Raw genomic sequence first — 13,392 nt, 5'->3', positions numbered from 1 at the left:
GCTTACATATAAACTTGTTTACCTTCCCAAGAATTAATTTCCCAGAAGTAGTGAAATATTTGATTACGCATTTCATTCGTAATTTGCGAACTTTCAAATTTTTGTTGCGGCCCCTTAGATTCATTTTTGTGCCCCCACATGATGGCGTTAGTTGGCGCCTACCTTTATAGGCAGTCTGCTGGTACGTTCCTTCACTATTTTTCTGAAATCCCATCTAAGCATGTCCTTTAAGTCTCGCTTGTGAATTTTTTTCTCGTTTCCACTGTGATGGATCTCTTTGTTCTTTTTTACTCCTGCGTTTTTTTGCTCTTCCGTCCGGTATTTGATGATCCTCTTGGTTTCCAACTACATTTTCTGAGTCAGTCTCAGTTTCTGTTGGCAGATACTCGCTGCCACTGTCACTTTCATGAAATGTATCTGGTTCGTCCGAATGTGTTTCAGTATCTGAATTTTCTGGTGTTGCATCATCGATATTTTCTTCTTCTATTGTCATTTCTTCCTGATAGTCAATTATTGGTATATCAGTGTCTGTGTTCTGTTCCAAATAATATGATTTTTGAGCTATATCGGTTTTGGAATGCGATGTTTCTTTTGGAATTTCTGCCACTTCCAGGGGTGTTAAAACTGGATTCTCTTCCAATTCTGCATTTCCTAATAGATCTTCCATTGGCTCTGGAACCGTGCTTTCTGTTCTTTGAGGACTTGATGCATCGTCCAATTGATATGTCAAATGTTGATATTATCGTCTTCAGGTACTTGGTGAGAGGCGACTGCACTTGAAGCTGAATTTAAAGCTAATTCCACCAACAGCCGTGCTCTGTTCGACATTATTGATTCACTGAAAAGAAAAAATAAAAACATGCAATATGTCGTATGTCAATACCTAACTTGAAGAGGAATAACACTAATGCCCGGTTGCATATACGTAAACTGCAGACGCACAAGGCATGGGCGAACGATTCGGCTTTTTCCGATTAGCGGGTAGTAGAGTGCAGACGTACTTAGCCTTTATACGTCTGCTGTTTACTACGATTGATCGTGATGCCAATATACGTCTACAATTATTTAAGCCTGTTTAAAAAATGTAAATAAAACACAGTATATATTCGTATTATCAACGTTTTTAATTATCTGTATGTACAAATATCGAATTTTACTAATTCGGAAAGGAGGAAGACCCAACCCTTCGGTCCTATCTTAACTTTCGGGTATTAGAGTGTAGCGCACTCTACTACCCGCTAATCGGAAAAAGCCGAATCGTTCGCCCATGCCTTGTGCGTGTGCAGTTTACGTATATGCTGCCCGGTTGCACCAACAGATCTTAAGCTTAAGTCAAGAATATCGTAAGAATTAATATAATATTATTATAATAAATATTTTACAATAAGAATACCATAATATAATAATAGATATAATTGATAATAAGGTAAGAATCTAAAATTATGGTGCAACGTAAGTGATACTCAAGGAGGCCCTATCTATAAGTAGTAGAGATTAGCTAAGCTGAAGCTTAAGATCTGTTGGTGCAACCAGGCATAAATAAGCTAAATTTTGAATGCAATGTGTCGTATGTCGCATAGTAGTATTCAATTAATTAGTGTAGTAAATCAATAACACTAAAGAGAGAATGAATAAGTAACAACCTACTTGCATTTTATGTATTTGAAAAAACGTAAATCTCATTATAAGAACCTAAATATTAAAATAATTTATTTATGTACAAAAAATTGAGGTTATACTGTTTATTTTTTCAATTATTATTGTGTTTCTCAACTAAAAATTGGACTATATATAACGTTTTAGTATTTTAAATTCAAAAAAGAACAAAAAACTTACCATATACAGGGTGTCCCGAAAAGATTGGTCATAAATTATACCACACATTCTGGAACCAAAAATAATTCGATTGAACCTAACTTACCTTAGTATAAATGTGCTCATAAAAAAAGTTATAGCCCTTTGAAGTTACATAATGAAAATCGATTTTTTTCAATATATCGAAAACTGTTAAACATTTTTTATTGAAAATGGACATCTATCATTCTTATTTCAGGATCATCTTAAAACAAAATTATAGTGATATTTGTCCACCCCATAAAAATTTTATGGGGGTTTTGATCCCTTAAACACCCCCAAACTTTTGTGCACGTTCCAATTTATTCATTATTGTAGTACCATTAGTTAAACACAACGTTTTTAAAACTTTTTGCCTCTTAGTATTTTTTCGATAAGCGAGTTTTTATCGAGATGCGGCTTCTTTTTTAATATATTTACATAAAATTTTTATGGGAGTTTTGTTCCTTTAAACCCCCCAAATGTTTGTGTACGTTCCAATTAAAATATTACTGCGGTACCATTAGTTAAACACAGTGTTTTTAAAACTTTTTTGTCTCTTTGTATTTTTGCGAGAAGGCACCTTTTATCGAGATGTGGCTTCTTTTTTAATATGGTTCAAAATATACCTAAAAATGTAAATCATAAATAAATTTTCATATTATTACCAAGTCTCCATAATCGTACTTAACCATATACAAATACAGTGGAACCTCGATAACCCGGATTAATCGGGACCGCGGCCGATCCGGGTTATCGAAAATCCGGGTTAGCCGGAGAATATAGTAAAAATTAATAAATAACCTCCATTATAATTACAAAAACATGAAACACATATGCACAGTACACATCTAAATTACGTATAGTTGTATAGAGTGTAGAGTTTTGTTCATTTCTTGGTAAAAAACTCAGTCATACTGTAGAGATGTACCGACACCATAATATGGTAGGTCTGGATCCCGCGTACGAAAAAAAAGTTGATAAATAGCAAGCTGAAAATTTGTTATTAGCTTAAGGGTGTCTAGTCGGACAAACATTAATATATGGGAACACTGGAACAGGGGAAGTTTTAACTGTGGAACAGGCTAAAAATTTGGAACGGACAGACCACGAAAACGGCACATGTATTTTGTCCGACAGAACAGACTTAAACTCTCCGAACAGAGATTAAACTCTCATGCAAAAATCAGACTGCTATTTATCACCCAATTGGCGTTTTATTGAGTGGAACATGTAGAATATGTCAAATGACAGGAATTATGACAGGTGATAAATAGCAGTCTGATTTTTGCATGAGAGTTTAATCTCTGTTCGGAGAGTTTATGTCTGTTCTGTCGGACAAAACAAATGTGCCATTTTCGTGTTCTGACCGTTCCAGATTTTTTACCTGTTCCACAATTAAAACTGCCCCTGTTCCAGTGTTCTCATATATCAAAGTTTATCCGACTAGACACCCTTAAGCTATTAACAAATTTTTAGCTTGCTATTAATCAACTTTTTTTTCATACGCGGGATCCAGACCTATGGTATCATAATATCATATTATGATGCTGCAATAAATTTATTTTAAAGATTCGCCTTGTTTTTTACGTTTTGTTAACATTCTTCTTCTTCTTCTACGGCACTACAGCCCAAATTGAGCCTTGGCCTCCTTTATTTTTTGCCTCCACCCTTGCCTGTCTGTGGCTGCTCTTCTCCATACACGGACTCCTAAAAGGGCTTGTGCGTCGCTGTTTACTGTGTCTTCCCAGCGCTTTCGTGGCTTCCCAACCGGTCTCTTTCCTTGCATTCTAGCATTCAGTGCTCGTTTTGGTAGCCTATCCTCTCCCATTCTTATCACATGTCCGGCCCATTGCAATCTTTGTAATCTAATGAAGTCTGACAGGGGCGTTTCCTTATAAAGTTGATAAAGCTCGTTGTTGTATCGACTTCTGAAGATTCCGTTTTCCCTCACAGGTCCTAGTATTCTCCTAAGTACTTTCCTTTCGAATGTGTCGAGTTTGTTTTTGGATGTTTCTTTCAGCACCCAGACTTCACTGCCATAACATGTTATTGGTCGAATTAAGGTTTTATAGATTCTCATCTTTGTATTTCGGTGGACACTTTTTGACCGAAATATATGGGAGAGGGCAAAATAAGCTCTGTTTGCCTGCGTTATTCTCTTCCTTATTTCTCCATCTTCTGATCCGTCGGCATATATTTCTACTCCCAGGTATGTAAACTTTTCAACCGTTTCAATGTCATCTTCATGTATAATGTTTTCTGGGACTATATTTCTTCTCGTCTGAGTCATTATTTTTGTTTTTTCTGTGTTAATTTCCAGACCTAGCATTTTTGTTTGTGTTTTTAACTCTGCATATGTTTCCTGTGCTCCTGTTGATGTTCTACTCATAATATTAATATCATCAGCATAAGCGGCCAGTTGAACCGTTCGGTTGATCAGTAGATTTCCTCGTCCAGTTTGCATTTGCCTAACCGCATACTCCAGTGCCAGGTTAAACAATGTTGGGGCCAGCCCATCTCCCTGTTTTAGTCCCTGCGAAATGTTAAAAAAGTCTGTCCGGTGGTTTTGTATTCGTACACATGCCTGAGTTTCATCCATTGTGGCTTTAATGAGTCTTATTAACTTGTGTGGTATTGCCAATTCAGCCAATATATAGTATAGTTTGTTCCTTTTGACTGAGTCGTATGCCTGTTTGAAGTCTACAAACACGTTGTGAACATCAATATCGTGTTCCCATGCTTTGCTCAAGATCTGTTTTGTTAACATTGCAGTTTTGTTACCATTACGTAGACAAAAATCAGGCAAACACAATCTGAAGCACGATTACAGAACGGAAGTGATTAAAACAATGTTGTTATTTAAGAACAGACTAAGGCCATTGTTTTAAAAAAGAATTTTTAAATAGTCACGTCTATTTTAAAAAATGCTAAGACAGTTTGACATAAATAACGGAAAAGGAATACAGACAGGTGCCTGTTCTTTCCGATAAGCTGAGACGGTCGCTCTGCCTGCCGCCGTGTGCATGAATCATTTTTACTGTTGTACATACTTATATGTGTTCAAATTACACAAATACACATTATCTCTCAAATATTATTTGACCTACATACATTTTTATTTGATAAAATTGTTAAATTGTTTATTTGTTAAATTTTTGTCTGATGAAAATCGGTCCGGGTTAGCCGGACTTCCGGGTTATCGGGGGCCGACTTATCGGGGTTCCACTGTATGTGGTGGATTCGACAAATATTTAAAATATGTCGATAAACACTGGTTTATCGAAAAAGTACTAAGAGGAAAAAAGTTTTAAAAACAGTGTGTTTAACTAATGGTGCCACAATAATAATTAAATTGGAACGTACACAAAAGTTTGGGGGGGGGTTTAAGGGAACAAAACCCCCATAAAATTTTTATGGGGTACACAAATTTTACTTTAATTTTTATTTAAGATGCTGCTGCCATAGGAATACCACATGTCCATTTTCAATGAAAAGTCTCTAAGAGTTTTCGATATATGAAAAAAAAATCGATTTTCATTTTGTAACTTCAAAGGGCTGTAACTTTTTTTGTGTGCACTATTGTATATTGGTAAGTGAGGTTAAATCAACCTATTTTTGACCCCAGAATCTGTGGTATAATTTATGACCAATCTTTTCGGGACACCCTATATATTATGTATTATTCAAAAAACAATCACAAAATTCACTTTTATCACTTCTAACTGCTATTTTTAAGTTTACAGCTCACTACCTAATGAGTAATTTAAGTGACATACGCCGTATCGAAATATCCAATTGTGCGGCGTTGCCACATACGGAGATAATGATTCTAACATACGCCATACTGAAGTATCCATTTTAGTCAAGAAAAACTTACGACATAATTTGCACGTATAAAAAATCATGGTAACTGTTAAACTTTCACCTGCGATATTTTGCAGGGGCATAGAGGACTGTAATTTGGTTACAATGGATACATAAACGGAAAATGGCCGTATTTGTGACATACGACAAATTGCAGTATCACCGACGATAGTCTAAGATACGATATTATAAGGTCGATCTGCACCGATCTGTTTAATAGGGCTTTTCATTCACAGTCATTTGTTTCAAGCTTCTGTCATGTGTCACATAATATTAATATATCTACGTCATACATTATTGGTATATATCAATGATACAAACCAAAGACGTATGAAGTAGATATATTAATATTATGTGACACATGACAGAAGCTCGAAACAAATGACAATCGATGAAAAGCCCTATGGATAATAAAAATGATTTGATATGTAATTTAGTATGATAACAATAATTAAAAAACAAGGGATGCCCAATCTAATTTTGTTCTAACTATAATTAATTAATAATTAAAATGACTTTTTTTTAATTAAAAAAAATTCGACTCGGCAGACATTATTTCATATTTTTTGGATAATTCTAAACAAAAAGGTGTGTTTTGTAATTATTTTTCTCTTAAGTTGATCGTTTTCGAGTTATAATAGTATATTATTCAACGACCATTTAATGACGGCTATTACTCACTCTGATGAATTACGACACTCGCCTTATAGCCATTAAATGCGAGTAGAATACTATACTTTTTCTACGACATTTTTTTTATTCTAATTAGTAAAATAATATAATTATCAACTACTCGAGATTGAAATTATAATTTACAAAAATAAATGTTGTTTACTAATATTACGCGGCTGAATAATTGATTGCCTACTATTAGCAAATGCTGTCTTATGCTTATGTATTGTAAAAATACAGCAATAAATAGTCAGTTCAAGTTATATTCGTGTCCGAAAAATGATAAGCACAAATTTGTACTTACTTACTGTCAATGTATCTAATAAATAGGAAATAGCTAATATCGTGTGGACGTGTTTCACAAAGTTATAATGTACATTTATGTTTAACTTTATAATATAATATATTAATATTACTATTATATTATATAAAATGTTATAACATATTTAATACAATATAACTGTATAAAATAAACACAATATTAGTTATAAATTCCAATTAACAAAAACAAAATGCTCTAATGCCACTGTCACTAAAAATGATAAACGTCAAAATTTTTAGTAAACTAGATATAAACATGATATAAATGTAAAAAATATACTGACCTATTGTTACTGTTACAAACCCTTTAAAAATGTTCGAATTTAATTATTGATATAAATTACAGTAATTATTATATACAGCTTTTCATTCACAGTCATTTGTTTCGAGCTTCTGTCATATGTCGTATAATCCGTGTATATTAATATTATACACAGACTATATAACATATTATGATAGAAACTCGAAACAAATGACAATCGATGAAAAGCCCTATTTAATAATAAGTAATTTTATTTTCAGTTTAAATACAACTATGGTGTGTTTTTCAACCAAGAGAAGTAATTCAAATTTACCGCGTTGTAATGCTTGTTTGTAATTGGTCCAACCTCAGGCAACTTCACTCCACTGTTATGAAATTTTGACGCTAATGACATTTATGAAATTTTGACACTTCTGGCATTTCTTAGGTTAATTAAGCAATATCGGAGTTTTTTTGTGTTTTCTGTGTTATTCCTTTAATTTTTAGATTCTTAGTCTAGTTTTATATAAAAAAATAGTTGTTTTTAGAACTATTTAGCGATGTATTAGTATAAAATAATATGTATGGATTACCGTCGAAGGCCAATATGATCAACCAAAAAAGAAGATGTATTTAGTGATTCTTTTAGTGACTTTCTTGGGTGTGAATCTGTCTTTTTAGTTTACTCCTCCTGGTTTAAAAAAAACCAAAATATATTAAAAGTGGCATGAATCACTTGAACCTAACTTCAGCCCGTGAGTTATGAACTATTACCTACTTACGGGTAAAGTAATGAGTGTTAACTATTCAAAAATAGTGAATAATGAACGTGTTATTAAACGGTCGTAGAAATACTATTTAAAAGTGAAAAAGAACCAAAGATGACGATTTTTAAGGCTCAAAAACAAGTAAAAATATCATTTTTGAAATTACGAAGTACCTAAATTCAAGTTCAAACCTTGTTCTATCAGTTCTTGATAAGCATTTTGGACTTAATTCGTTTTAAAACATTATTTTTTAGTTGTTAATGACCGTCTTTCCGTAAGGGACCTTCCTCATTAACAATTCAAAAAATTTATTTTAGAATAAAACATGGCAAAAATTCTTATCGGCATCTGATAGAAGGTTTGAACATGATTTTAGATACTTGATGATTACAAAAATAATATTGCCTTTGAAAATCGTCATCTTTCGTCTTTTTTCAGTTTTAAATTGTTTATAACCCGAAAACTACCAACTTAAAAAAATACAAAGGGTTTTTTTGTTTAGAATAATCCAAAAAAGTTAAAATAATATCTGCCCCGGTCGAATTTTTTTATTTATAAAAAAGTCATTTTTTAATAAATTATTAATTAATTTATAGTCAGAAAAAAACTAGATCGGACACCCCTTGTTTTTTATAATTGGTAACATACCAAATTACATATAACCCGATCAGGGAACACAAAATTTTACTAAAACCTCCAAAAAAATAAAGGAAGGATGAAAATTTGGCAATAGGTAGTTGAAATTGTCTATTATTATATAAGAAATAGTTTACAATTCTACATCCCCTCCATTTTACAAAAATTGGGAAATACGGGGTGAAAAATATTTTCTCGGGAGTGAAAAAATATATGTTCAAAATAGGCCCGGAATTGGATAAAATGACTAATTCTAAGCAACTTTTGTTCTATAGAGTTTTTTCACTAAGTCAATACTTTTCTCGAGTTATTTGCGAGTAAATATGTTCATTTTTAACAAAAAAAAAAACATGTGTTTGGACGGTTTTCGCAGATAACTCAAAAAGTAAGTAATTTAACGAAAAAAATATTCTTAGTAAAAATATAGCTTATAAAAAATTTAAAAAAAGGGTCTATGCGTGAGGTCTGCAGACCCAGTAGAAGCAGAGTTGTAGCTAATGAAAAGTAGGTTCTTCTTCGTCAAATTCCAAATCGATTATTTCAATGTGAAATAACCAAAAAACACAGCACTTTTCGGGGAAAATTCATTACAACTTTTTTAAAGTGTTTAAAAAAAGGTTTATTTTTGTTTAAAAAAAAACTTCTAACATTAAAAATAAGTGAATTACGCTCAAAATATTGTTGGTCCATTTTATTTTTTGGTACAAAAATATCGAAAATCACCCCCTAGTTAGCTTCCCAAATAAAATTAATCGTTACCGCTTCACAAGTTACTTTACTTATGAATTGTTTATATTATCTATAAGTTTCATTGGTTCAAAGTGCTCATTTTTGAAAAAAATTGGGTTTAAAATAAAACATTTTTTTTTTAATTTTGAAAAAAAATGGAGTTGTTCATGGAACTAACTTAAAAAATATTAGTAATACCAAAAATCTTAAAGAGTAATAAAATGTACGTTTTGCTTTTCTGAATATTTTTGCTTTTTTGTTGTCTTGTTAGACAAAAATTGGTTATGCTCTGGCTGTTCAAAATTTGTCTAAACTCGTGATTAGTTACTCGTTCAAGCCATTTTAACTACAGCTTTTTCAACTTTTTCAAAAATGAGCACTTTGAACCGATGAAACTTACAGATCATAGAAATAATACATAAGCAAAGTAACTTGTGAAGTGGTAATAATAAAATTTATTTGTAATGCTAATTAGGGGGTGATTTTCGCGATTTATTTATCAAAAAATAAAAGGGACCAACAATATTTTGAGCGTAACTCACTTATTTTTAATGTTAGAAGTTAAAAAAAACAGAAATAAACCTTTTTTTTAAAACACTTTAAAAAAGTTGAAATGAATTTTCCCCGAAAAGTCCTCCGTTTTTGGGTTATTTCACATTTAAATATTCGATTTGGAATTTGATGAAGAAGAACATACTTTTCATTAGCTACAACTCTGCTTCTACTGGGTCTACAGACCTCAAGCGTACAGCATTTTTTTTTCAGTTTTTTATAAGCTATATTTTTACCAAGAATATTTTTTTCGCTGAAATACTTACTTTTTGAGTTATTTCCGAAAAACCGTCTAAAAACATGTTTTTTTCTGTTAAAAATGAACATATTCACTTGCAAATAACTCGAAAAATATTGACTTAGGGAAAAAACTCTATAGAACAAAAGTTGCTTAGAATTAGTCATTTTATCCAATTCCGGACTTATTTTGAATGTATATTTTTCACCTTCGAGAGGGGGTATTCCCCTCCATTTTTGTGAAATGGAGGGGATGTAGAATTGTAAACTTTTTCTTATATAATAATAGACAATTTCAACTACCCATTCATAAATTTTCATCCTTCCTTTATCTTTTTTGGGTCAGATTGTTCTTTGATCGGGCTAATAGGTATCCAATAATTTTTATCCAGATTGGTGCAGATCGACCTTATATCCTTTACTATTACATTTTAAAAAATTTTGGAATGTGTTTAATTCGTAGAACAATTTTAACATTATATGTTTTTAATACGGATATCAGTCCTCTACAAATAGTCTCTTATGACTTTTGATGTAAAATAATTAGGGAAGCAGGAATTCAATTGTTTAGAATTTCCCATTAAGGTTCCTATGGCCCGTTTGACGATTCACTACTCGTCATTTATTAATGTATTGCTATTTTTTTACGTAATATTCGTTTACTATAACATAATTTTAGGTTTTTCTTGTGAAGATAAACAAGATGATACTACCGATGTATTAAAAGAGGAAAATGTGGAAAGTGACGGTAGCTTGAAACAATCTTTAACTAACTGTACAAAAACAAAAACCGGCAAAAAACATTTTGCGTGCAAAACTTGTCTTAAACACTATACAACAAAGAAAAATTTAAAAATACATATGAGCGAACACACTGGCAAAGAAGTATTCACATGTAAAAGTTGCTCTGAACAATTTGTAAACAAATGTCACTTAAAAGAACACAAAAGGAGACAGGCTGAAAACAAGCCTTTTACATGTCAATTTTGTTCCAAAATATTTAATGTTAAATGCCGGTTAAAGAAACATATGTTAGTGCATCGCCAATATAGATCTATTGAATGTGGAATTTGTGGCCACAAATTTTCCAGAAGACACTACTTAAATGTGCATATGAGATCGCATACTGGAAAAAATCTTGTTAATTGTACTGAATGCCATAAATCGTTTGTAAGGAATTCTGAGCTGACAAAACACATGAGAGTTCATAACGGAGAAAAGCCTTATGAATGCGACATTTGCTCCAGTAGGTTTTCACGGGTTAATCATTTGACAGTACATATGAGAGTGCATACTGGAGAAAAACCGTATAAATGTGAAATATGTAATAAACAGTTTTCACAAAATTCCAGTTTAGTAACACACATGAGGATACATACTGGGCAGAAGCCGTTTACGTGTGAAATTTGTTTTCAGGAGTTTAATACAAAACAGTCTTTAAAACGTCATCTAACAACGCACACTGGGGAAAAACCTCATGAGTGTGAAGTTTGTTTTAAACAATTTGCTGATTCGCAATATTTGAGAGCGCATTATTTGCGGTTGCACACTGGAAAGAAACCTTGTCAAGTGTGAAATTTGAATGAAACGCATTTATTTTAGAAAACATTTGGTAATGCATACCAGATACAACTTTTTCCGTCAGTGAAAAAATCACACTTGTATGCCATTTATGTGACCTCTGTTTGTTATTTACAGAGCCTATTTTACTTCAAATCAGGCCTGAGGCACGACAAAATTTTTGGGCTCCTAAATATAATTTAATAATAATTATAATAACTTTTTTAAATGTACATATTAATTATTTAATAAAAATATAGTTAATAGAAATATAGTAGTTATAATTTGGAATGAGGTGTGAAAGTTAATGGAATTCTGATAAATACAATCAGATATGCAGACGATACAGTTATTTTAAGTGATGATATTAATGGATTACAATGCCTTTTAAATGCCATGGACACAGTAGGAAGAGAGTTTGGCCTAAACATGAACTGTTCAAAAACAAAATACATGATATTTAGCCATCTCACCCATCATGATTCACGGTTATATGTTGATGGTCATATAATTCAAAGAGTACCCAGTTTTAAATATCTTGGTTGCCATATTACTGAACAACTAGATCCAGATAAAGCTTGTAATAGAGCTTGTAACTAGCAGACTAGATAAAACCTTGTAACTCCAACTTCGAAAGCGAATGATTAAATATTACATTGTGGTATTATAATATCACCCTGTACAAAATATGTTTAAAACTCATTCAAAGTCATTAATCCATGTAGTATCTGTTCTTGTATCAATAACCGCAAGTAACATTGAATTGTCATGTTTTGTTATTATTTAAATGTGTATATAAACATTAACTCGGTGGAGAAAGATTATTGTACGCAGTATTTAATTAATGTAAGGTAGGTCGCTACTGATATATGTAAACAGATTGTTATGGTTAGTCATTGATGGAGTTGAGTGTAAATAATATAATGTATTTGAACTAAGAAGAGAGTTTTAATTAATTACGACCTAGAAGACAGTAACAACACACTATTTAATACATGGCTGATCCTGCAGACTAGAGGAGGTCTTCTGAAAGGAGCAGGGATGGCGGCACCAGCTTGGAAACGGAGACGGCGAAGATGGACCAGGACGAAGATGCAGAGAACCCAGGGAACAAAGACAAAGTGATAAAATGTAAGTAAGAATGTCTATCTTTATTAAAAATGCTTCCCTCGTTTTTATATTATTATTGAACATTAAATATTTATCTTTTCTGATTTTTGAATAATTTATGAAGTATCGATTTTTTTTTTAAGAATATCTATGAATTTTGAAACATGAAGTGATTTTTGAATTGAATATTTTTATCAAAGTTTATTATATATGTTATTATTGAATTTTTATTGAATTTTGAATTTTTATTGAATTTATTTGAAAAATCTATCCGATTTCGATTTTTAGTCCGGTTATTTTTGAATATTTTATGGAATCTCGAATTTTTTTTCAAAAATTTCTATCGAATTTTGAGATATGAACTGATTTTGAATATTTTTATCTAACTTTTGCATATGCTATTTTTGAATTTTTATTGAATTTTATTAGCAGTTGTTTTTGTTATTGATCTTTTAGATACATTTTTATCGATTTTGTGTTAAATTTTGTATGATATGAACCTGAATTAATAATTTTTGTGTGACTAATGATATATAAATGATTTTTTTTTAATGAATAATGATTAGGGATGACATACAACAAACATTGCTATAAGCAAGAGATATATTTTTAACGAACCGACCTGATGAGTCGAGATAAGGAATTTGAAGAAGAACTATATAGATAAGAAGAAGAACCAACAATATTATAAGCTAAATATTATGAGGCAACTAGAGACAATAAGAAACCCACTGCTCTTGTCAAATTAGGAAGGTACTAAGTGATTTATAGAAGCTTGAAAGCTTATTAGAGACCCACTCTGTGTTTTGAAGGGTACCTATTTTATTCATGATTATTCGTGAATAAACAACGGCCTCAAAGCAAGGG

The 13,392-nt window shown here is 31.7% G+C and overlaps 1 protein-coding gene across 1 annotated transcript in view; it reads left to right on the top strand.

Moving 5' to 3' along the window:
• The window catches only part of LOC114342270 (gastrula zinc finger protein XlCGF8.2DB), a 46,932-nt gene extending 35,247 nt beyond the window's left edge, over window positions 1-11,685 (top strand). Inside the window, exon 2 of the mRNA XM_028293057.2 lies at window positions 10,535-11,685. Coding sequence (XP_028148858.1) covers window positions 10,535-11,430 — 896 coding nt within the window. The 3' untranslated portion in view covers window positions 11,431-11,685. The remainder of the gene's footprint in view (window positions 1-10,534) is intronic.
• The last annotated feature ends 1,707 nt before the right edge of the window (window positions 11,686-13,392 follow it).

The sequence above is a fragment of the Diabrotica virgifera genome, chromosome 6 (genome assembly GCF_917563875.1).
Source record: "Diabrotica virgifera virgifera chromosome 6, PGI_DIABVI_V3a".
NCBI classification, from domain to species: domain Eukaryota; kingdom Metazoa; phylum Arthropoda; class Insecta; order Coleoptera; family Chrysomelidae; genus Diabrotica; species Diabrotica virgifera.
This window is presented reverse-complemented; position numbering and strand designations above follow the sequence as displayed.